The sequence below is a fragment of the Staurois parvus genome, unplaced genomic scaffold (assembly GCF_062004578.1).
Source record: "Staurois parvus isolate SC_StPar_1 unplaced genomic scaffold, SC_StPar_1.0 ptg000154l, whole genome shotgun sequence".
In the NCBI taxonomy this organism is placed as follows: Eukaryota; Metazoa; Chordata; class Amphibia; order Anura; family Ranidae; genus Staurois; species Staurois parvus.
Genome location: NW_028317950.1, coordinates 7,058,703 through 7,085,583, shown reverse-complemented (window position 1 = coordinate 7,085,583; position 26,881 = coordinate 7,058,703). Strand labels below are relative to the sequence as shown.

The 26,881-nt window shown below is 43.5% G+C and overlaps 1 protein-coding gene across 1 annotated transcript in view; it reads left to right on the top strand.

Annotated features, from left to right (window-relative positions):
* Positions 1-24,267, top strand: part of CDK20 (cyclin dependent kinase 20) — a 33,559-nt gene extending 9,292 nt beyond the window's left edge. Inside the window, exons 2-8 of the mRNA XM_089674986.1 lie at positions 8,369-8,482; positions 11,141-11,329; positions 11,408-11,529; positions 13,643-13,705; positions 13,782-13,905; positions 13,981-14,136; positions 23,084-24,267. Coding sequence (XP_089531112.1) covers positions 8,369-8,482; positions 11,141-11,329; positions 11,408-11,529; positions 13,643-13,705; positions 13,782-13,905; positions 13,981-14,136; positions 23,084-23,263 — 948 coding nt within the window. The 3' untranslated portion in view covers positions 23,264-24,267. The remainder of the gene's footprint in view (positions 1-8,368; positions 8,483-11,140; positions 11,330-11,407; positions 11,530-13,642; positions 13,706-13,781; positions 13,906-13,980; positions 14,137-23,083) is intronic.
* The last annotated feature ends 2,614 nt before the right edge of the window (positions 24,268-26,881 follow it).

Sequence of the window (26,881 nt, the reverse complement as noted above, 5' to 3'; positions counted from 1 at the left end):
AGAGGAAATCCCACCATAGTCAGGAGGTCACCAGAACTAGTGTCACTGTTGGAAGATGTCCTTCTACTCCCGTCCTGGTGACACAACATTTGTGATTTTCTTTTAGTTGAGACGCAAACTATGAATGGAGGATGGGAGAATGATTGATTGGTTCAGCCCCTCTGCTACTTGGAGACCACGATACGTATATACATGTTGTGGGTTTCGAGTGGTTTACCAGGGTTATGGCGGAACATATCGGCCATAACCCCAGAATTTTTTTTTTTTTTTTCCAGCCTAGTGCCGGCTTTCTGATGATCTAATTAGCCACTAGAATGTTTTCCGTAGAGACGGGTGGTTCTTGTGCTTACTGTCGTGTAAACTGGCGTGCCTGAGAAACCATCCGAGGTGATGGAGGACCAGAATGACGTCATGACGTCACATCTGCATGCATATGTAAACTGTGTTTGTGGCACACATGTGAGGTACTGCCGTGAACATTAGAGCAGCGTTTTTCAACCACTGTGCCGCGGCACACTAGTGTGCCGTGAGATATTGTCTGGTGTGCCGTGGGAAAAATTCCAATTTCATCTGTAACATGTGGCTTCGGCTCACAAATAGACCAATCATTAGAATCTAATGATTCAGTGGTCGGCAAGCCGCGGCTCGCGAGCCACATGCGGCTCTTTACCCAGTCTAATGCGGCTCTTCTGTGTGCCGGGCGCCTGCTCCCCTCCCTCCTCTCGGTCGGCCGCTCCCCTGCCTCCTCTCGGTTGGCAGCCCCAAAAGTCCGCGCGGACCTTTTAATCCGGCTTGCGGATGTGGCTGTCAGGATGTGTGTAGGCGGGGCAGCGTGCCGTACGTGAGGGGAGGGGAGCTAGGCTCCTCTCACAGTCCGCCCTGAAGACCCGAACGGCGCGGGAAGACAGCGAGAGGAACGCAAAAGGTAAGTGAATTGACACGGGGGACTTGGCTTACTAGAAGGGGGGGGGGGGAATAGTACTGTGGGGGATGAAATACTATATGAGGGATGAATTACTTTATGAGGGATGAAATACTATATGGGGGGATGAAATACTATATGGGGGATGAATTACTATATCAGGGATGAATTACTATATGAGGGATGAAATACTATATGGGGGGATGAAATACTATATGGGGGGATGAAATACTATATGGGGGGATGAATTACTATATGAGGGATGAAATACTATATGGGGGGATGAAATACTATATGAGGGATGAAATACTATATGGGGGATGAATTACTATATGAGGGATGAATTACTGTATGAGGGATGAAATACTATATGGGGGGATGAAATACTATATGAGGGATGAAATACTATATGAGGGGATGAAATACTATATGGGGGGATGAAATACTATATGGGGGATGAAATACTATATGAGGGATGAAATACTATATGAGGGATGAAATACTATATGAGGGATGAATTACTATATGAGGGATGAAATACTATATGGGGGGATGAAATACTATATGGGGGGATGAAATACTATATGGGGGGATGAAATACTATATGAGGGATGAATTACTATGGGGGATGAATTACTATATGGAGGATGAATTACTATATGGGGGATTAATTACTATGCTTACTATGGGGGAATATTACTATACTTACTATGGATGACACATACACATCATTCATCTACTCTTGGTCCGGCCCCCGGGTCCAATTATAAAATACTTTATTATTTCATAATAAAGTAATTATAAAATAATTTCTTTGTGTTTGATTCCTATTCAAGAGAATTACTTTATATATAGTCAATATAGGCACAGAGGTAAATTTTTTTAACATTTTCTAATGGTGGTGTGCCTCGTGATTTTTTTCATGAAAAAAGTGTGCCTTTGCACAAAAAAGGTTGAAAAACACTGCATTAGAGCAAGAGCTCCGCTATAACTCTAAGTAACCTGTAAACATTTTTAAAGCATTGTCTATGGAGATTTTTAAGTACCGTAGTTAGTCGCCATTTCACGAGCGTGCACAGTTTTAAAGCGGAACATGTTAGGTATCTATTTACTCACCATAACATCCTCCTTTTATATTTTACAAAAAAAGATTGGGGTATATATTGTGTTTTTTGTTTTATAGTTTATTAAAGCATATTTTCTCCAAAAAAATTTAGTTTGAAAAACCACAGCGCAAATACCTTGCGACATAAAAAATTGCAATGATCACCATTTCATTCTCTAGGGCAGTGGTCTCCAAACTGCGGCCCGGGCGTCGGATGTGGCCCTTTGTCGACTTTATCAGGCCCTTGGGGCATTATTCCTCCAATTTATGCAAGGTGCTGTTCCTTCTACACCAACAATGGGGCATAATTCCTGTCAATGATACCAACAATAGGGCACTATTCCTATCACTGATCCTAGTGATGGGGCACTATTCCTACCACTGATCCTAGTGATGGGGCACTATTCCTACCTCTGATCCTAGCGATGGGGCACTATTCCTACCACTGATCCTAGCGATGGGGCACCATTCCTACCACTGATCCTAGCGATGGGGCACTATTCCTACCACTGATCCTGGTGATGGGGCACTATTCCTACCACTGATCCTGGTGATGGGGCACTATTCCTACCACTGATCCTGGTGATGGGGCACTATTCCTACCACTGATCCTGGTGATGGGGCACTATTCCTACCACTGATCCTGGTGATGGGGCACTATTCCTACCACTGATCCTGGTGATGGGGCACTATTCCTACCACTGATCCTGGTGATGGGGCACTATTCCTACCACTGATCCTGGTGATGGGGCACTATTCCTACCACTGATCCTGGTGATGGGGCACTATTCCTACCACTGATCCTAGTGATGGGGCTCCATTCCTACCACTGATCCTAGTGATGGGGCACCATTCCTACCACTGATCCTAGTGATGGGGCACCATTCCTACCACTGATCCTAGTGATGGGGCACTATTCCTACCACTGATCCTAGTGATGGGGCACTATTCCTACCATTGATCCTAGTGATGGGGCACTATTCCTACCACTGATCCTAGTGATGGGGCACTATTCCTACCACTGATCCTAGTGATGGGGCACTATTCCTACCACTGATCCTAGCGATGGGGCACTATTCCTCCCACTGATCCTGGGGATAGGGCACTATTCCTATCACTGATCCTAGTGATGGGGCACCATTCCTACCACTGATCCTAGTGATGGGGCACCATTCCTACCACTGATCCTAGTGATGGGGCACCATTCCTACCACTGATCCTAGTGATGGGGGACTATTCCTACCACTGATCCTAGCGATGGGGCACCATTCCTACCACTGATCCTAGCGATGGGGCACCATTCCTACCACTGATCCTAGTGATGGGGCACTATTCCTACCACTGATCCTGGTGATGGGGCACTATTCCTACCACTGATCCTGGTGATGGGGCACTATTCCTACCACTGATCCTGGTGATGGGGCACTATTCCTACCACTGATTTTGGTGATGGGGCACTATTCCTACCACTGATCCTGGTGATGGGGCACTATTCCTACCACTGATCCTAGTGATGGGGCACTATTACTCCCACTGATCCTGGGGATAGGGCACTATTCCTATCACTGATCCTAGTGATGGGGCACCTTTCCTATCACTGATCCTAGTGATGGGGCACTATTCCTACCACTGATCCTAGTGGTGGGGCACCATTCCTACCACTGATCCTAGTGGGTGGGGCACCATTCCTACCACTGATCCTAGTGATGGGGCACTATTCCTACCACTAACACCAATGATGGGGCACTATTCTTCCCATTGACACCAATGATAGAGCACTATACCTAACACTCTCTCCAACAAAGGGGCACTATTCTTCCCACTGACACTAATAATGGGGCATTATTCCTCCACTGACACCAATGATGGGGCACTATTCTTCCACTTCAAACTGAAGCACCTTCTACTTCCCACTGACACCAGTGATGGGGATCTAGTGTATTTCTTTCTCTAAAATCAATAATGGGGCAATATTCTTCCCACTAATACCAATGATGGGGCATTGTTTACTCCCGTTGACATCAGGGCATTTTTTTACTCATGCTGGCCACAGTCCGCCCCCCTCAATGTCTGAAGGACAGCAAACTGGCCCTTTATTCAGAGAGTTTGGAGACCCCTGCTCTAGATTCTTTGCTTAAAAATATATATATATAATGTTTGGAGGTTATAAGTAATTTTCTAGCAAAAAATCCTGATTTAAACATGTAAACAAAACGTGCCAGTGAATGCTTGGTCTTCAAGTGGATATTCATAGATCCTGTTTCAGACATAAAAACTGGTATGGCTTCTATGATTGGAGCAGCTGGGCAGAAGGGGCTGGCATAGTTGGGCACTCTTGAGAGCATGTAGCAGCCCCCATGGCTCTATATACCCCATGCCCCCTACCCCGCCATTGTAATCTCCTGGGGGCCATCGATGGAGGAGGATATCACCACAAGGAACACATCCTACTGGCTGTAAGTGATGTCCCTTTTACTGATTATTTTTATTTTATTTTTGTCTTTTAAGGATGTGTTGAACATTACAGAGCTGCATTGTTTGTGATTTGTATGTCTGCCTGGAATTCAGCTTTAGGAAAACATTTTGTATCATGTCATGCTGTCATCTTCCACTGTGTGGCACTGCAGCTCCAAATGTGCAGGCAACTTTTGTCTTTTCATATCAAAGTAAGTGAGAAGCGATCTCTAGAAAAATAGCAGTAAAAACCGTCAGGGACGCTAGTCCTTCCCCACTCGATCCAACACTGGAAACCGTTTTAGCTCAACAAACATTTAAAGGTGAACCTTTAGTAAAATGTCAATTTCATTTGTAACATTTTCTTTCCTTTCTTTTCTTTCCTTTCTTTCCTTTCTTTCCTTTCCTTTCCTTTCTTTTCTTTTCTTTTCTTTCTTTCCTTTCTTTTATTTCCTTTCTTTCCTTTTATTTCCTTTCTTTCCTTTCTTTCCTTTTATTTCCTTTCTTTCCTTTCTTTTATTTCCTTTCTTTCTTTCCTTTCCTTCCTTTCTTTCTTTCCTTTCCTTCCTTTCTTTCTTTCCTTTCCTTCCTTTCTTTCTTTCTTTCCTTCCTTTCTTTCTTTCCTTTCTTTCCTTTCCTTTCTTTCCTTTCCTTTCCTTTCCTTCCTTTCCTTTCCTTCCTTTCTTTCTTTCCTTCCTTCCTTTCTTTCTTTCTTTCTTTCTTTCTTTCCTTTCCTTCCTTTCTTTCTTTCCTTTCCTTCCTTTCTTTCTTTCCTATTCTTCCTTTCTTTCTTTCCTTTCCTTCCTTCCTTTCCTTCCTTTCTTTTATTTCCTTTCTTTTTTTTTTCTTTTCTTTTTCTTTTCATTTCCTTTCCTTTTTTCTTTTCTTTTCTTTTTCTTTCCTTTTTTCTTTTCTTTTCTTTTTCTTTCCTTTTTTATTTTCTTTCCTTTTTCTTTCCTTTTTCTTTCCTTTTTCTTTCCTTTTTTCTTTCCTTTTTTCTTTCCTTTTTTCTTTCCTTTTTTCTTTCCTTTTTTTCTTTTCTTTTTCTTTTCTTTTTCTTTTCTTTTCTTTTTCTTTTCTTTTTCTTTTTCTTTTTCTTTTCTTTTTCTTTTCTTTTTCTTTCCCTTTCCCTTTCTTTCCCTTGAAATGGTTGAGACAAAATGTTGCTAAACAGAGGGGTTCAACTGACCAGAGGGGCTAATTCACTGATGCCATTACCATCTGGATGGTTGACCTCTTTATTGTCATGTTTCTTTTCATCAAGAAGAATGCATATATGTGAAGTTTTTTTTGCTAAAATATTTGTAATTCTGTTCAGTCACTAATGTGAATTAGATAAGGATGGTATAAAGTGAGCGCTCCTAACCAAGCAGCTAGCACTAGAGGTAATCACAGTGTACCCGTAAACAGCAGAATAATAATAACAAAGTGCAGCGCTGAGAAATTTGTGTAAATAGTAAAAAGTCCGTAGTTATCAACTACATATAAATATATAGTCCCAAGAACAAGCTGATGAAGACCAGGAAGCAATGGAAAGAGTGCGCACTCACCGGACGCGCATGGAAAATGCGCATGAATGAATAACTCCTGGAATCCTAGAGTAGATGGAGAGGGTGAATTCCAATATATAGGATCAGTCAGCCTGGGAAGATATATCAGAGATCCGGAGGTCCCCTTAAGGTTGGTGTGATTTTCAGCCAGACTCCAACAGCTCCGTCCCTCTGGTGGTGATAGGTGAGTACTACAGGGACCCTGCAAATGGATTTAGCTCCCAATGGGAACCAAGAAACAGGTGCCCATAGTGTAGTATTTTATAGTAAGTTTATTAAATGTAACTCAAAATGACAGGCAGGGTAGTAAGGTTGTGTACAGTACATATAGGAAAGCAGAGTACGCAGCAATGGTACTAACCCTGAGTTAAAATGGCCGCGGGGCTGTCTCGTGGCTCCGGGCAGAAGATGACGTCATGCTCTGTCGGTTCCTCCTAAACCGACAGAGCATGACGTCATCTTCTGCCCGGAGCCACGAGACAGCCCCGCGGCCATTTTAACTCAGGGTTAGTACCATTGCTGCGTACTCTGCTTTCCTATATGTACTGTACACAACCTTACTACCCTGCCTGTCATTTTGAGTTACATTTAATAAACTTACTATAAAATACTACACTATGGGCACCTGTTTCTTGGTTCCCATTGGGAGCTAAATCCATTTGCAGGGTCCCTGTAGTACTCACCTATCACCACCAGAGGGACGGAGCTGTTGGAGTCTGGCTGAAAATCACACCAACCTTAAGGGGACCTCCGGATCTCTGATATATCTTCCCAGGCTGACTGATCCTATATATTGGAATTCACCCTCTCCATCTACTCTAGGATTCCAGGAGTTATTCATTCATGCGCATTTTCCATGCGCGTCCGGTGAGTGCGCACTCTTTCCATTGCTTCCTGGTCTTCATCAGCTTGTTCTTGGGACTATATATTTATATGTAGTTGATAACTACGGACTTTTTACTATTTACACAAATTTCTCAGCGCTGCACTTTGTTATTATTATACTAATGTGAATTACACAACCCCATCATCTATACGGCTAGAAGGGGTCATCGCTATTTAGGGTTCTACAGCTGTGCAGCTTCCCGTGTTACATGCCTACATTTAGCCTGACCACCACCACTTGCCTAGGCACCACGGAGAGAAGGCTGGGAAGGAGGGTGGAGTAAGATAGGTATGAATTTTATTTTTTCTTTTAAAGGTACATTTTGGATACCAAGAGCTAGTGACTATTACATGGGGAAAGGAACCGGATGTTACAAATGAAATTGGCATTTTACTAAAGGTTCACCTTTAAATGTTTGTTGAGTTAAAATGGTTTCCAGTGTTGGAATGAGTGGGGAAGGATTAGCGTCCCTAACGGTTTTTACTGCTATTTGTGGCTCTGTTCCAGAGATCACTTCTCACATTGATCTTTTTTCCTCTCTCTCTTCCTTACCACCAGGAAAGTGAGTTAGGCAAAATCTCCCCACTGGAGCCTTGGATAGCAGTAAACTACTGACAGGGCTTACATCCCAAGAACTGTTTTTTAGACATTTTTGGAGATCTAGTACTCTCACAGTACGCTAAAAGATTGTTACGGATGTTGTATTTTTATGCTAAGAAAGTGCTTCTATTGTCCTAGAAAGGATGAAGTCGGCCCACAGTGGCCTCTTGGCTTAAACCTGGTAATGATTCCCTCCCCCTGCATAAACTTACTTTTGAGTTTAGGAAAACATCCAAAGTGTTTCATAAAATATGGGACAGGTGGCTTTCCAATCCCTTTACTTTATCCTCTATAGATCCAATGTCTTGAAGTCAGTTCTCCATACCCAGGTTGGTTATGTATAGTCTCTTTTATTTGAGTACATTCTGTTTGTTGTACAATTTGGTATATCGGACATGTGAGACACCGTGAGATGCTCTGATTTTTCTCCGTTTTATTTTTTTGGACTTTGTGCTGGGTTTCTCTTTCTTTTTCTTTTGTATACCTTGTGTTAAAACTCAAACATATCTTTAAAAAAACAAAACACTGACAGGGGCTCTTATCCTTCCCCACATACCTTGTAAGGTGTACATAATTCTATTAGCATGTGCTAAGGCTTAACATTTTTACTGAATTACACCTAAACACTGAGCAGCCATTTTTGCTCATGCAGGTTGTGTTTCCTGCTAAGTGAAGTACAGATAACCAGGAAAGAGATTCTATACATCTATGTATTGCAAAAATGGTACAGAAAACATGGAAAAATTAAAGTGACTTCAAAAATAGCTTTAGATAAAGATTATGACAGCAACTCGACATATGTGTATATTCCATCTATACATAGATTTACTTTTTGTATTTTTGTTTTCCAGACAGGGGAAGCTGTTGCCTTAAAGAAGGTGGCACTGAGAAAGTTGGAAGAGGGTATCCCAAATCAAGCCCTACGAGAGATTAAAGCTCTGCGAGAAATTGAAGACAACCCATATGTGAGTGACCAGGCAAAGTGCTAACCTGTAGCAGCTGTTTAAAACTTTATTTTACTCTTTCGACTGCAGTAAACTGAAATCTGCTGTGGAATTATGCACAAACTTCTTTCCCTGGTAATTCAGACATTTTCAGATGTTTAACACCCGTTTCCAGTTTCTTTACTATAAAGTAGAACGAATGGCAAAACTTTTTCTAATTTTGGATAGAATAAGGGAGGGTTATAACCCATGTCAGATTTCTTTTTTGGTTATCTGTGTCCCATTGGGGAGATTGACCTTCGCTACCTGTCCCATAGACCAGGGCTTAAAATTTCAAGTCCTGAGCTACTAGCCAGTTACTCGCAACCAACAAACACACACAAACAGAGACACCTGTACACACACACACACAGACATGTACATACACACAGAGACACATGTACACACACACATACAGACACATGTATACACACACAGGCACGTACAGACACGCATACACACAGATACATGTACATACACAGAAATACACATGTACATACACAGACACGTACTTAAATACACACAAACACACACATGTACATGCGCACACACACACGTATACACACACACACACACACACACACATACATGTACATACACGCAGACACATGTACAGATACACACGTGGATGTACATGCAGACACACACACATATACACGTGTGCGCGCACACACACCCCATAAAAAGTTGCAGTACTTAGTTGTTCACTCACAGAGCCTGGTACTGCACTCTAGGGGGAGGAAGAGAGCACAGCACACACTCCTTCCTTTGCTTTCACTGCGCTCAGCTATTGGGCAGTCTGATGGCACCCAGTGCCAATGACAGATCCGGTCTGAGCTCCGAGCTTGCTCAGCAAGACGGCCCTGGGGGACACACTCGCCCCCACCATAATTTCCACTCGCCATTGGCAAGCAGGCGAGTGGAAATTTCAAGCCCTGCCATAGACAAAATAGGAAGTGGGAGAAAATCCCTGCAAATTAAGGGAATCCGTTGTGGACCCCCAGGTCACCAGAACTAGTGTCCCCTTTGAAAGATTTCCCCTCTATTACTTTTCTAGGGATAACCCAAAATGTGGGATTTTCTTTCACTTGCCATCATAATGGTAAACAGGACAGGTAGAGAGGGTAGATCTCCCTAACAAGGATCATCACTCCTACGAATAAAAAATGAAGCCCTAGCTGCAAAACGCCCTCCTCTCTGATGCTGTCTACTGCTGCAAATTCAATGCACTGTGATCCAGTACTGGTTTGGGTTTGAATGAGGCTTATCATCAATCAACCCACTTCCTGAGACCTTGGGTGTCAAGCAGCTGCCCCCTGTGATGTGTCATTGAAGCTCTAGCTACAATACTCACCTCCTCTCTGGTGCTGTCTCCTGCAAACTCAATGCATTGTGATCCTGCGTTGGCTAAGGCCTGAATGAGGCTACCCTCGATCAACCCACTTCCTATGAACCCTAGGTGTTAGGCAGCTGCCCCTGGGAGTGGGTCATTGGGTCAGCCTGAGCTCATGGGGAAATGCTCTAACACCTTTCTCTGCAATATTCAGGATCCACCACCAGAGGCAAAAGTAGAGAAAAGAGTACCCTTAAAGTGGAGCTCCACTCACTCTGTAAAAAAATAAGTCAGCAGCTGCAAAAACTTTTTTAAAAACAGTCACTCAGCTGTCCCACGATCCCGTGGTGCCCCCGCCGCAGCCCGTTTTACCAGCTCACCGGCCGTCCTGTATTCCAGGTGCTGTCAGCTTCAGTGTGGGCACCCGGCTGTGACAGCTTGCGGCTTCACAGCACAGCCAGGTGCCCACTGCGCATGCGGGAGTAGTGCTGCGCTTCCTGAATGGCCCCATCGTCTTCTGGGACCTGTCACGTGTCCCACAAGACTTCGGGGAGGGAGGGAAGGAGGACAACTTCCGTTTCCGATTGCCTAGGCGATCCCAGCAGAAGTGGGAGCGGGTACCTGTCAAATTTGGGTACCCATAACCCCCCCCAAAGGTGTCAATCCTTAATGGGGAGCGGGGGACCAATCTTTAAAGCGGAACTTCCCTTTTGGGTGGAACTCCGCTTTAATGTCACATGATCAGACTGAAGATCCCTGCAAAAAGGTAGGTATGCAGAGCTTAAAAAATAAAAGCTGGTGGGTTGTGGATATAAGGTAGATATAACTGTTTTAATTGTAAAAATACCTGTTGATCCTGCCAAAAATCTTGTGAGCTGGTAACTTCTTTTACTCTTGGTCTCTGATCACTGTTATCAGTTACCATTGTTCCAGATATCTCTGTAGATCACAAAACATCCACTGCTATGGGAAGGTAGGTAGGTAGATAGGTGTGTGTGCTGTAGTCCTAACCCCTTTCCTTTCTAGTTTGACGCTGCTTCTCCTACTGTACATAAATACCATGCGGTGAGTGAGCGTTGTCACATTAGGACAGGAAGTGTATTATTTACAGGATCATCAGCTGAAAATAAAGGGGGGAAAAAAGCCAGAAATAAAGAAAACTAATGCAGCCACCACATCTAAGGACTGAAAATCTACAATTTATCACATTGTGTTTAAGGTGGAATTAGGCTTTAGGAAATTATTTCTGAGCTTATTACCCACAATGCCATGTTTTTAATTACTTTTCACCTTGTATCTGATTTCAGGTAGTTAAACTAAGAGATATGTTCCCACATGGCACAGGGTTTGTGTTGGTCTTTGAGTACATGCTCTCTGACCTTTCTGAAGTCATCAGGAACTCTGACCAGCCGCTGACTGAGGCCCAGGTTAAAGGCTACATGATGATGCTGCTGAAAGGGGTCAAGTTCTGCCATGAGAATTCCATCATGCATCGAGTAGGTACTTATCAGAGTGTTTATACTCTTCAGCGTCGTCTTTCGTCTACTCACCAGTTTTTCTGATTCCATTGATAGGACCTAAAACCAGCAAATCTTCTGATCAGCTCTACCGGCATCCTGAAGATTGCCGACTTCGGCCTAGCCCGGGTTTTCTCCAATGACCAGGGGCGCTTGTACAGTCATCAAGTAGCCACCCGGTCAGTAGTGATGTTTATCTGTTTAATTAATTCTACTGCCTGTAGTAAGAGTCCATTCTGGATATCACCTCTGGCAGTTAGAACTATATAAACAAAATGGGGGGGGGTTCGAGTCATAAAGTGAAACCCATATACATATATATTTTTTTTCTTCAAATATTCTCACTATTCCAAAAAATCCCAGAATTCCACATTAAAGAGCAACTTGTCTAGTATAAGTTGATACCTCATTGTTTTTTATCATTAAAGCTGAACGCCAGGCAAACAGGTAACTAACAAATGACATACCTTTAGGAGAGTTGTTACAAACTCTTCTGTTTGAATGCATTTCATATATTCCACTACAGGAAGACTTAGGAGGCTTTTCACAGTGCTTTTGGGCTGGACTGTAAGGAGAGAAATACAATGGACTGTCGCTGACCTCTAATGAAAATAACAGTTGCCTGGCTATTATGCTGACCTTCTGGTTTCTGTTTTTGATCTTCTAGTTTTCTTTTAATCGGGGTCCTCATGTGATTTACAGAAGTATTTGAGCACCCTGCGATTTTGCAAGTTCTCCCACTTAGAAATCATGGAGGGGTCTGAAATTCACATTGTAGGTGCATTCCCACTCTGAGAGACAGAATTAAAAAAAAATTCAGGAAATCACATTGTATGATTTGTAAAGAATTTATTTGTCTTGCACTGCTGAACATAAGTATTTGAACACCTAAGAAACAGCAAGAATTCTGGGTCTCAAAGACCTGTTACTGTGCCTTTAAAAAGTCCACCTCTACTCCACTCACTAATCTAACTTAGTAGCACCTGTCTGAGCTCTTTAAAGACACTTGTCCACCCCACAGTCAGTCAGACGCCAACTACTACCATGGGCAAGACCAAAGAGCTGTCAAAAGACACCAGAGACAAAATTGTGGACCTCCAAAAGGCTGGAAAGGGCTACGGGGCAATTGCCAAGCAGCTTGGTGAAAATAGATTAACTGTTGGAGCAATTGTTAGAAAATGGAAGAGGCTAAAGACGACTGTCAGTCTCCCTCGGACTGGGGCTCCATGCAAGATCTCACCTCGTGGGGTATCACTGATGATACGAAAGGTGAGGAATCAGCCCAGAACTACATGGGAGGAGCTGGTCAATGACATGAAGAGAGCTGGGACCACAGTTTCAAAGGTCACTGTCGGTAGAACACTACGCCGTCATGGTTTCAAATCATGCATTGCAAGGAAGGCTCCCCTGCTCAAGTCATCACATGTCCAGGCCCGTCTGAAGCTTGCCAATGACCATCTGGATGATCCAGAGGAGGCATGGGAGAAAGTCATGTGGTCAGATGAGACCAAAGTAGAACTTTTTGGTCTAAACTTCACTCGTTGTGTTTGGAGGAAAAAGAAGGATGAGTTGCATCCCAAGAACACCATCCCTACTCTGAAGCATGGGGGTGATAATATCATGCTTTGGGGGTGCTTTTCTGCGAAGGAGACAGGACGACTGCACTGTATTAAGGAGAGGATGAATGGGGCCATTTATTGTGAGATTTTGAGCAACAACCTCCTTCCCTCAGTCAGAGCATTGAAGATGGGTCGTGGCTGTGTCTTCCAACATGACAGCGGCCCGAAGCACACAGCCAGGATAACCAAGGAGTGGCTCCATAAGAATCATATCAAGGTTCTGGAGTGGCCTAGCCAGTCTCCGGACCTAAATCCAATAGAACTGGAGGGAGCTGAAACTCCGTGTTGCTGAGCGACAGCCCCGAAACCTGACAGATCTAGAGGAGATCTGTGTAGAGGAGTGGGCCAAAATCCCTGTTGCAGTGTGTGCAAACCTGGTCAAGGACTACAGGAAATGTTTGACCTCTGTAATTGCAAACAAAGGCTTCTGTACCAAATATTAACACTGATTTTCTCAGGTGTTCAAATACCTATGTTCAGCAGTGCAAGACAAATAAATTCTTTTAAAATCATACAATGTGATTTCCTGAATTTTTTTTTAAATTCTGTCTCTCAGAGTGGGAATGCACCTACTATGTGAATTTCAGACCCCTCCATGATTTCTAAGTTGGAGAACTTGCAAAATTGCAGAGTGTTCAAATACTTCTATTCCTCACTGTATGTCTCTTTACAGGTGGTACAGAGCACCCGAACTGCTATATGGAGCCCGCAAGTATGATGAAGGAGTGGACTTATGGTGAGTATGCTCTTTCTTCATCCAGACATCAAAGCACTGATTCCTACACTTCTAGTAACATTGCCTTTCTTATAAGGGCGGTTGGCTGCATATTTGGGGAACTCCTGAATGGCTCTCCTCTCTTTCCCGGGGAGAATGACATTGAACAGTTGTGCTGCGTTTTGCGGACTTTGGGGACACCCACTGCTAAAACCTGGCCTGTGAGTAAAATGTTGGAATTTTTCGTTTTCACATGTTCCAGTTCTTCCTCTGCTCATGTGTTTTGTCATTTTTAGGAAATTACCGAATTGCCAGATTATAACAAGATCTCATTCAAGGAGCATCGCCCTCTCCCTCCTGAGCGTATCGTGCCTGACACCTCCCCTGAAGCCCTACAGCTTCTTATGCTCTTCTTGGTATATCCATCCACCCACAGGATCCGAGCGGCTGAGGTGAGCTCTGCTGGGAGAACCTGGTATTTTCTGCATATTAACCCCTTGACGCCGACGTAACACAAATATGCAGCCTCACAGAACTGGGCTTTTTTCCATGGGGCCGCATATTTGCGTACCTGTCTTTGTGTGGGGAGCGCGCTGCACGGTGCGCTCCCAGCACAAAGACCACGGTGTCACTGACAGCACCGGGTCCCATTGTAATGATCGGGACTCCTGATTCCGGATCACATGATCGCTGTGATAGCCTCTGATTGGCTGTCACAGCAATCGCCTCTGATTGGCTATCACAGTCATCAGTCACTGTACAGCCCGGCCCCCTTGTGTTTATTTTTCTCTCTCTATGAATGGAAGAAAGAGATACATGGTATCTCTCAACTCCTGGCATAGAGAGAAAAAAAAATTTTTTGTAAAAAATAAATATATAAATAAAGAAAGAAATATTAAAAAAATAAAGAAAAAATACCTAGATCAAGGTTTGATCTAGTTCAGTGCCAGGGTTATGCAGGCCATAGATGGATCGAAAACCGTCAGTTTAAAAAGAAAAAACGAAAAATCGGTTGTTCAATAGGCCGACATTCCCACCAATGGTAAAAAAAAAATTGGCCGATTTTTCGTCCCGTCTACGGACGGCATTATTTACTTCTGTCCCTTGCAGAGAGCTCCGCTATTATATTTGACATGAAAAAGTATTGCGGTTGCAACAATGTATCCATTGTGGATACAGATGTTTTTATTCGGATGCAAATAGATACATTGTTGCAACCGCAATACTTTTCATATAAAATATAATAGCGGACTGGAATACTTCTTTTTCGTCTTCTCTTTCTTCTTCTTTTTCTTCTACTTCTTTTTCTTCTTTTTGCAGGTCACGGCTCATGCGCAGATTTTTTATTGGCAAAACAATCGGACGATTTGCCCATCATTGGCGGGAAAATCGGCTGATTTTTTTCCAACTTTACCGATAAAAAAAAAATGTGCCAAAACCCAGAAAAACGGCCGACCAATTAACCCACTAATGGTGCGAAAATCGGCCGATTTTTGACCCGTCTATGGCCTGCATTAGTGTTTGGGTCAAGGTCGGGGTCAAAGGTCAGGATTAAAAAAAATTGGTGTTAGTGTCAATGCCAGTGCCAGTGTGTTTTAGATAAAAAAAAAAAATGTTCACTACTGTTTCTGGGCTGTACTACGGGTACAAATAACATACACATATATGGTATCGCTGCGATCGCCAAGAGCTGGAGAATTTATTTTGGGTTCTTTGGAGGTAGGTTATGGTAGTAACAAGAAACACACAGTAAAAAAAAAAAAATCTTTTTTTTTAATTTAGCTATTTTGGGCCAGTTTCCTTTGATAAAAAACAAAATCAGGAGATATCCATTACCATTTACCACCAATTGAAAGCCCAATTTGTCCTGAAAAAAACAAGGTATAATTCACCTGGATGTACAAAGTAGTTGTGATGATATGTACAGTTTTACTAACACATGTCAACGTTGCAAAATTGTGCTTAGGCATTAAGATTTGTTTTACCCTTAGGCATGAAGGAGTTAACCCTCCTTAGGTCTTACCCCAGAAGGCACAAAGGAGAAGTAGTATGGAGAAGAATTTATTTATTTAATGATAAAAGAGAAAAATGTGTTGAAAGTGTACCCATACAGTCCCCAAATTGGATTATGGGGCGTAAGCAGCAATGATTTTTCAGTGCATTTAATTCAGTGTGGACGTACCAGAGAACTTGCAGGAGGCGCACCCCCTCACATCCCACAATATGAGCAGCCAAGCTCCCAGGGCTAAATGCTGGAGCAGGAGTGTGCTGTCTATGGGGCCTATTTAAAATGGAGAGGAAGTTTATGCACCAGATATACGGTGACTGTGATAAATCCTAAAAAGCCCACAGAGGATGCTTTTCTTTGTAGTTGGTTACTTTCTGTACCTTAGGGGCTGAGCAAATTGATTTGTTCTACATTTCTAGCTCCTAGAATTGTGATTGGGAGATGCTGGCGTAAATTGGCAATGCCTTTTGGAGTTGGTCAAGATCAAACCTAACTGGGTCATGCTTAATGATAAATGAACAAATTTATTCCAATTTTCTATTACGAGTGAGGGTAAACGTCTCCTATCAGGACACGTCATTTATCCAACTAACTAGTTTCACCTTCCCCCTGTTGACGTACAAAATCTGCTGCAACTTGCATAATAACCAGATTCCAGGTTTTACTGTCAAAACTTAATTAACCACTTCCTGTCCAGCCCATGTAGATAAATGGCCGGAAGGAGCGCTGCTGAAGTGGGTGGACGTTTCTAACTGTCCCCCCGCATCCATTGCATGTGCGCGCTCCCTGGGAGCATGCGGCAACGTGATCGCTGTATGGTACCTCTGTGTGAAGTCCTGGTTCATGTGATCACTGATTGGCCAATCACTGATCACATGAATAGTAGTAAACAAGATGTCACTTCCTGACATTGCTTACTACTTGTGAAATCTGTGAATGATCACAGAGGTCACATGGTACAAGGCTATTCACAACAGCCTTGTACCATGTGACAAGCTGTGACTAATCACAGCTCTCACAGTATTTCTCAATGGCTGCAAGAGTGCAGCCAGAGAGAAGGAGAAATGATTGCTTTTACAGCCTTTATGGATGTAAAAGCAATCAGTGCAAAAAAAAAAGAAAAAAAAATCTTCACCCCGCACTATGGTGACACTGTACTGCTAGGGTGACAGTATGTTAAAAAAAAAACCTTAATAATATGAAAAAGTAAAACAATTTTTTTAAAAATTATAATTTTTGGTTATAAACTAATTTGGGTTATTTTTTTTTTACTAAAAAGAAGAGTACATTTTGATTTGTGAAGATTTGTCAAGATTTATGAAGAAAGATTATTTATTTGCAAAGCGCTTTTTTTAAAAAAATATTTGGACTTTTTAATTTATATAGCAAAAAAATAAAAATCCCAGTGGTGAATAAATACCACCAAAATAAAGTTTTATCTGTCTCAAAAAAATGCTAAACAATTCATATGGGTACAGTGTTGCATGACCGCGCAATTGTCATTCAAAGTGTGATAGCACTGAAAGCTGAAAATTGGCCTGAGCAGGAAGGGGGTGAAAGTGTCCGGACTTGAAGTTGTTAAACAAACTGAAGTTAGAAACTGGCTACCTTGCACAGCTGCACCAGATTCTAAGTGCACCAGTTTTAGTAAATCTCCCTCATATTGTCCATGAGACACCCCACTTCCAAAGCTCAAGCCACCTATACAGTTGCCGGTATTTTGCAAACAAGTCTTTTTCAAGTGCAATTCCTTACACAATACCTCTGGATAACTGAGCGCTATTTTTTAATGAATATGTACTGTATTGAACTACTGTCTTTCAAGTCTCAATACCTGACTGTATATTCTCTGGAATAAATAAAGAATTGAGCAAATAAATGAATGAGCATACCACATAACTTATTAGCTGAGTTTGAGGTTACATGGGGTCCACGAATCCATTATACTTCATTCACCCAAGACCTGGTGTAGAGTTCTCAACCATTTCTTCTTGTCTTTCCTCTTTCTTACTTATCCTTTTTTATTTTTTCTTTCCAATTCTGTCCTGTTTGTATCATCCTGCGAATATTGTTGTATGAGGTTTGAAATTCTTGTACTATAAGCTATGGATATTTTTATACTATGGGGGAGATTTACTAAAACTGGAGAGTGCAAAATCTGGTGCAGCTCTGCAAAGAAATTAGTCAACTGCCAAGTTTTATTGTAAAAGTGGAACTACAGTGCATCTGAGTGCCGCAAACCAAAAATGCAATTTAATCCATTTTTAATATGCAAAGCAAACTCTTCCATCCATCCATGTCTCCATGCTTTATTTTTCTGGCTGTGGCCATCTTGCATAAGGGCAGGAGTATTTAATTCCTGGAATCCATGTTCCCCTAGCTTACAGTGGTTGTAAAGGCTGAAGGTTTTTTTACCTTCATGCATCCTATGCATGAGAGTAAAAAACCTTCTGTGCAGCAGTGCCCCCAGCCCCCCCAAACTTGCCTGAGCTTCATCACGATCCAGCGATATGAGTGACAGCCTCGGCTGCCCCGGGTCTCTGCTTGCTCGTTGGCTGAGACAGCAAGCGGGAGCCATTGGCTCCTGCTGCTGTCAATCACAGCCAGTCAGCCTATGAGAGAGAGAGGGGGTGGGGTCAAGCGATGGCTCTGTGTGTGAATGGACGCATGGAGCTGCAGGTACCCCCATAGCAAGCTGCTTGCTGTGGGGGAACCCAACGGACTGGAAGAGCCAGGAGAGCCTGCGGGGGACCCGAGAATAGGAGGATCAAGGCTGCTCTGTGAAAAACCACTGCACACAGCATGTAAGTATAGACATGTTTGTTATTTAAAAAAAAAAAAAAAACCTTTTAGAATCACTTTAAGCAATCAGAAAGGAGGGTGTGCTTAGTTAAAAAAAAAAAAAACTTTCCTCTACTCCTGAAGACTCCTGGGATGTATGACATCATTTGCCTAGGCATGGAAACCAGGAAGTAACTGAAGACATGTAAAACAAAGTTTATAACAAGTAAATATGATATACTTTCCTATCTATTTACTAATAATAGCATCAGAAGGATCACAAAATTTAAATGTTGATTGGAATACTAAAGTTTCGCTTTAATTGAACAAGCTGATGTTAGAAGCTGATTGGCTACCATTCACTGTTGCACCAGATTTTGCACTTCTTAGTTTTAGTAAATCAACCCCTATGCCTCTGATATCAACACTCCCCTTTCATTGGACTTCAAAAAGAGCTGTAAAAGGTGGGGGTGCCTTGGCTGAAATGATTTGGTGGTTTTAGAGGACATACTGTCTTCTTTTTGGGATCTTCATGTTAACTGTTGAATTTTGATATCCAAGAACTAGAGCAAAAAAAAAAAAAAAAGGTAAGTAAGGGTTCAGCATAAAGAGCTAAACAAGACTTCTGGAGTAGAAATAAAGTAAAAGATTGTAATATACAGAGGCCTATTAATAAAGGGAAAAACTGACCATCATTGGTTAGCATTTATTTAAAGTGTTACTAAACCTACAACAGTAAAGTCAGTCTGTATATGCAGTAAAGCATGCTTGTTATACTCACTGTGGAGCCTAAGAGGTTAATTCTCCACAGTGTATGAAAAGGCTGTTTGATCCTCTCTTCTCTGATCCTCCTACTCTTCTGCTGTCCCTAGTCCATCTGCTGATAGCACAGAGTCCCTCTGCACATGCTCAGTTTGGTGTGTATTGCTAGATAGTTTTTGTTTTTCTTTGGGAGATTGCACTTGATCGGCACAGGGCTAATCAGCACTGTCCAGACAGAGGGTCAGGGGTTATGCAGCCTCATAGAACAATGAGAGGAGAATGAAAATTCCTACAAGCTTTAACCAGTGCACAGCTGGACACTGATAGCAGTAAAAAATTTTTATATACTGCTGATGAGAAAAGGTATTTAGTATAATTAGTATAATGGAGTGCTTATGGCGCAAAACCAGATCCCCTCCCGCATTCTCCCTCTATAAAGCCGCCTACCTTGCCTACACCACTTCCCTCCATGCCACCAAGCAAGCCTATTTCATAACCCTTATCAACACCCTCTCCACCTGTCCTCGTCGGCTCTTCTCCACTTTCAAATCCCTGCTCTCCCCCCCCCACCCCCACCAAGCACCTCACTCACCGCCCACGAGATTGCCACTCACTTCCAAAACAAGATTGACGCAATCCGCTTCTTCAGCCCAACCACCCCCGAGGAGGTCTCTAAGGTCTTCACTGAAGCCCGCCTCACCACCTGCCCCCTGGACCCTATCCCCTCACAGCTCCTCCAGTCACCCCCCACCTCCATCATTCACTCCCTCTCCCACATCTTCAATGTCTCCCTCTCCACCGTCACCTTCTCCTCCCCTCTAAAGCTCGCACACATCACCCCCATACTCAAAAAACCCTCCCTTGACCCCACTAACCTTAACCTTAGACCCATCTCCTTGTTGCCCTTCACTTCCAAGCTCCTTGAGCGCCTGGCCTACAATCGCCTAAGCGCCCACCTCACTGATAACAACCTCCTTGACCCCCTACAGTCTGGCTTCCGCCCCCTGCACTCCACTGAAACCGCCCTACTTAAAATCACCAATGACCTGCTAACCACCAAAGCCAATGGCCACTATTCTATCCTCCTGCTCCTTGACCTCTCCGCGGCCTTCGACACTGTTGACCACCCTCTCCTCCTTGCTAAACTGCACTCCCTTGGCATCAAGGATGCTGCTCTCTTCTGGTTCGCCTCCTTCCTTTCCCAACGCTCCTTCAGCGTCACCTACAACACTGCCACCTCCCCCTCTCTGTCGGGGTCCCCCAAGGCTCTGTCCTCGGGCCCCTCCTCTTCTCCATCTATACCTCCTCCCTTGGCAAACTTATTCACTCCCACGGCTTCAATTACCACCTCTATGCCGATGACACCCAAATTTACCTCTCCACCCCCCACCTCACCCCCTCACTCTCCGCCCGCATCGCCCACCTCCTAAACGACATATCAGACTGGATGTCGCTCCATTTCCTCAAACTTAACCTATCCAAAACCAAGCTCCTGGTCTTCCCCCCACCCCGTGCCCCCCCATCCTCTCCATCACTAATAACGCCACCATCTCTCCCACCCCACACGCCAAAGTCCTGGGTGTCACCCTGGACTCCCACCTCTCCTTCCTACCCCACATGCAACTGCTATCTAGATCTTGCAGGCTCCACCTCCACAACATCTCCAAGATACGCACATTCCTCACCACAGACACCACCAAACAACTCGTACACTCCCTCATCATCTCACACCTGGACTATTGCAATTCCCTTCTCACCGGCCTACCCAAACGAACGTTATCCCCACTCCAGTCAATCCTAAACTCAGCGGCTAGACTCATCTACCTCGCCAAGCGCTCCACATCTGCCTCCCCCCTCTGCCAATCCCTCCCAATTGCCCAACGCATCAAATTCAAACTGCTAACTCTGACCTACAAAGCCATTCACAATGCCGCCCCAAACTACATAACTGACCTGATACCCAAATACTACCCTACCCGTGCCCTCCGCTCCTCACAGGACCTCCTACTCTCTAGCTCCCTGGTCTCCTCCTCCCACGCCCGATTGCAGGACTTCTCCAGGACTTCCCCCATCCTCTGGAACTCCCTACCCCAATCCATCAGACTGTCACCTACCCTCCTCACCTTCAGGCGCACCCTGAAAACCCTCCTCTTCAGGGAAGCCTACCCCAACCTCACCTAACACCCGACCTCACCTAACAACTAACCTCCTCCACTCCTCCCACCACTCCATCCCCCACAGCCATCTCCTCCTGTACCACCTTCCCCTCCCTCCTAGATTGTAAGCTCGAAGGAGCAGGGCCCTCGAACCCCTCGTGTAGTGTATTCTGTCCCCCTTGCTACTGTACAGCGCTGAGCATACCCTTTGGCGCTATATAAATACTGTATAATAATAATAATTCTAAAGTATAACATAATTGCATTTTCATGTTCTGTGTACTGTGGAAGACCAGATATACTGAATGCAGGGTCATGGATTTAGTAACACTTTAAAATCACTTTCTAATTGCATTTGTTATTGTATTGTATGATATATGAATCCTGTCGATGTCTGGATATGTATGTGTTCACTTTCATGTATAAGGCTGTTCTCATAAAAACTAAAAAAATTTGTATTATAAAATGCAAATGAGGTATTATCTGCTCTCCATTAGACACGGTGGCGTTTGTGGTGCCCAAGTGTTCTCTGCATAGTGGTGTAGTGAGTTGTTGAGCCTGGTCACATGACTTTGATAGGTCATGTGAGAGGGATATCCTCTTGGCACTTTTTTTTTTTTTTTTTTTACACATTTATGAAAATGAATGGGGGTTTCACCTGTTCTTTCCTAAAGAAAGCAAAGTGTCAAGCACATTTTAAAATTTGTCACTGTGCTATAGAAATGTGCCTTTTTATTGTGTGGCAGTGGGCTCTAGTCGATGCTTAAAAAAGGAAAAAAGCCAAAAACTGTAGCTGCTAACTTTTTAAAAACAGTCGCTCACCTGTGCCTCGATTCAGCGGTGCACTCATCGCAGCCTGTTACACAAGCTGTCCTTGCTCCCCGGTGTTGGCATTTTAAGTGTGGGCACCCGGCTGTGACAGCTTGCGACTTCACAATGGGGGCCCACTACGCCTGCGCGAGTAGTGCTATGTTTTGTGAATGGTCACGTAGTCTTTTGGGACCTGTCAGCGGGTACCTGTTAAAATTGAGTACTCGCTTTTCCCCCACTCCCCAAAGGTACCAGTTCCCCATAGGGAGCGGGGGATCAGTACTTAAAGTGGATTTCCACTCACTCTGTCAAAAAATAAAAGTCAGCAGCTACAAAAACTGTAGCTGTTGACTTTTAAAAAACAGCCACTCACCTGTCCCCCGCAGCTCGTTCACCGCCCGTCCTGTGTTCCAGGCACCAGCATCTTCAGTGTGGGCACCCGGCTGTGATAGCTTGCGGCTTCACAGCCGGATACCCACTGCGCATGCGTGAGTAGCACTGCGCTTCATAAATGGTCCTGTAGTCTTCTGGGACCTGTCACATGTCCCAAAAGACTACAGGAGGGAGGGAAGACACCTTCCGCTTCCGGTCGCCTAGGAAGTGGAAGCTGGTACCTGTCAAATTCGGGTACCCGCTCCCCCCCACCCCCCAAAGGTGCCAATCCTTAATGGGGAGTGGAGGATCAGTCCTCAAAGCGGAACTTCCCCTTTTGGATGGAGCTTCACTTTAAATTGGAACTTCTCCTTTTGGGTGGAACTCCTCTTTAATAAATGGTCCCCTAAGTCTGACTCACAGGAATCTACTGTATATAATGGCTGGCAGAAGTCCGCCAGCCCGTCTGACAATAACATTCTACTGATCCTCTATTTTTATTCCGTACAGGCCCTCCTTCACCCATATTTCTTCCTTGAACCCCTTCCTGCACACCATTCCGAGCTGCCCATCCCCCAGAGAGGAGGAAGAAGAAACCGTCAGCTTCAGAGGGAGTTTCATACAGAACAGCCTGTGAGTGACAGTCTGCTAGACCCCACACTGCTCAGTGATTACCTCCAGGGACTCTGAACTATGCTGGGACACACAAACCCTTTACTGCGGGGACCAACTTGAGACTGCTATCTATTGTAAAGGACTCAGAAGACTTGCGGTGTTAAAGATTGGAAGCCATATTAATGATCTGAGTCAGCCAGAACTCATGGCACTCACACACAACAAAACGCGTTAGATTTTAGAACCCACAACTGTGAATATGTATGTATTTCTTCAAAGGGAAGGCTTATCTGTGTTCTTCAATGTATTTATAGGGAACCTATGGATTGAATCTATTGAGATGTTTAAATGGATATCTGTCCAACTGTGCTCCCCTTCATGTACTCCTCTCAGGAGAAGAGTATGGAGGCTGAAATTGCTAACATTCCCTCTGAGAATGCTAGTTGCCTGTCATTGATCAACTATAGAGATCATTTGGATACTTTCTGACACTCATTTACTGCATGCTTGCTGTGGGTCAGTGACTCAAGTTTTGAAGCCAGACAGCCAGGTAATTAGCATGTTTTTAAAAAAAGGAAACCAGCAATGGCAGCCCTTGCATGTCCCACATGACGAGTAGTGAGAGAATATAGAGGCAATTACTGGCTTCTCTTTTGGGAAGTTGCTAGCTGCCTGGCTGTCAAGTCTGGTCTGCAATTCTAGAGCTCTGACGTCATGCTGACTTGCTTGTTACATTTCTGTGATTCAGAAAGCGACAGCCAGGCAACTAGTATTTTGTAAAGGGGGGTAGCAATGACTACCCCAATATTTCTCTCATTTCAAGCTTCCTTAGTGTAAACAGTCCTGTCTGTATATGTTAATACTTTTAATTGTCTATCTAGTTGATTTGTATATGTATATGGGAACAGCCGTATTTGATCAGTTTATTTGTGATGCTGCGGTTGCAGCTAACATTTTTTTAATCAGATTAAATCTGCCCCTAAATGACCAAGTAAAAGCAAGTGGTATCCCATATTCTCAGGGTTGCTTTCAATTTTTTGGGGGCAATTTTCTTATGAAATAAAGAAAATAAAAATGAAGATCTTTATTACTGAATGGTATTGTTCAGGGAAACTTGCCAACTTGCCTGAAAATCTCACTGTGAGCAGGCATAAACTTGTGTTCTGAGTACGAGGGTATGAGAAGTACCGCATGATCACCACTGGCGGTGTGGCCGAGGATCACAGTGGTGGGTGGCACATGCTTGACTTGGACAAGGATGGAGATATCCTCTTGGATATTTAGCCCTTTCACTGCTAGAGCCGATTTTGCATTTTTTGCACACATGTTTAAAGAAAATCATTTTAGGCCTGAAGATTACATAAAACCCCCAAAACATTTTATATTTTCTAAAAACAGACACCCCAGAGAATAAAAACGTGGTAGTTTCAACTTTTTATGTTGCACGATATTACTACAAAGGTATTACTGCAAAAAAATATTCAAGTTAATTTTAGTGCACACAAACGCTAGAAATTACTAAATGTTTTGGTAAAATATAATAGACCAGGTTGCACCGAGTAAATAGATATCTAAAATGTCAAACCTTAAATTTGCATGCACCTGTGACATGGCGACAAACTTCAGTACCCTATATTTTCCATAGGCGACACTTTAAAAGCCCCCTATAGGTCGTCAGTTTAGCAATACGGAAGTTATCTGGTGCTAGAAATATTGCTCTCACTCCGGTGTGCACAGTGATATGTAACACGTGTATCGCAATCAACATTTTCATGTGTAGGCGACCCTGAAGCACACATTTACGTTTGTATGTGCGTATATGTGGGTGTGGGGGGCCTCAGACATTTTGGGGATTTTATGTTCTTGAATGTAACTTTAATTTTTTTACAATTTAAAAAAAAAAAAAAAGTACTTAACTTTTTTCAACACACAGGGACAAAACCAATCCCCTATGTGATGACATTTTGGTGACAGGTTCTCGTTATTGAGACATCTGGAGTCTAAAAGACCCTGCATGTCTCCTCTGTGCTCCGCTGAATGTAATGTAAAGCAGATCGCTCTGCATTACATTCTCTCCCTCCCCCCTACCCAGCGGCACCTGCTAATGCCCCCGTGTCCCGACCACCCTATAGCAGAAGTACTGCTACAGGGCGGCAGGGCTGCGCAAAAGTGTGTGTGTGTGTGTGTGTGTGTGTGTGTGTGAGATTTTGTATTTCCAGGTAGGGAGCACGCACGCTGCCCTACCCGTCCTGCCATTGGCGGCTACAGCTGTTGATCAACGGGTCCCAGCCGGAGATTCCCTGCCGGCACCTGGCGATCGCCAAGGGACACTGACAGCAGAGACGTCTGTGTGTAAACAATACAGATCTCTCCCCTGTCAACACCAGCACAGAGCAATACAAAGCAGAGTGCTTACACAGTAAAGCACACACATACAAAAATAGTAAAATCGCACACAGTTAACCCTTTGATTGCCCCAGATGTTAACCCCTTCCTTCCCAGTATCATTAGTACAGTGTCAGTGCTTTTTATTAGTATTGATCACTGTATTAGTGTCACTGGGATGTCAGTGGCAGTTAGTCAGTTCCCACTACAGTCCCGCTATAAGACGCTGATCGCTGCCATTACTAGTATAAAAAAATTCCAAACCAATTTAATGTACATGTATTGGTATATATTTTTTTTTTTTCTTAGCAGACATGTAGCAGAATACATTTTGGCCCAAATTTATGATGAAATTTGATTTTTTTTTTTTATTTTACTGGATATGTTTTATAGCAAAAAGTAAAAAAAGTATAATTTTTTTTTTCAAATTTTTGTGTTTATAGCGCAAATATTAAAACACGCAGAGGCGAACAAATACCACCGAAAAAAAAAGGACATAAATTTAATTTGGGTGCAGCATTGCATGACCGCGCAATTGTCAGTTTAAGTAATGCAGTGCCGTACCGCAAAAAATGGCCTGGTCAGGAAAGCGGGGTAAGTCCTCTGGAGGGCAAGTGGTTAAAAATATGTGGTTGTGTTTGGTCAATCAGTAAGCTCAGACTGACTGAACTCAATGCAATGTCTATCTGGCTCATCTTGGGTTTTAACTCAGCAGTTCTATAGCAATCTGCAGCAGCCCTGTCTGACGTTCGGATAACTACTAGAGGGATCTATGCATCTTTTATGTATCACAGTTTTCTATGATAAGCATGCATTCATGGCAACAGTCATCTGTGACTTGGGAAAAAAAACTTTAGAATAACTACAAATTACTTTTCATGCATTATAATCCCCTGTACTGTATTGCCCTATTTTTGGTTTGTGTGTTTTTCGTTTGTTTTTTTTTACAGTTAAATTATTTCCTTTAGGAGAAAGCTATATTTTTTTTGCTTGGAGTGTACTGGTGTGCTGTCTGCAGGCCTCCTGTGCCTTTCCCTAGTGATGCAGAGAGTCAGCACTGGTGAGTGGGATGGGACTGGGACGGGCGCAGCTCAGTGGGTTATCTGGGTGCCAGAGATAAGGACTGCTAGTCAGTCACTCTGGGCGCAGGGGTGTGTGGGGAGCTTCATGTCTCAGCATTTTGTGTGACAGCTGGAGACTTGACAGGGACCAGGGACGGAGCAGTCTTGGTTAACCCCTGCCTTGCCAGAGAGAGCCATGAAGGGACTTTACCCCCCAAAACCACTCGGCACTATAGTGTATTGGAAC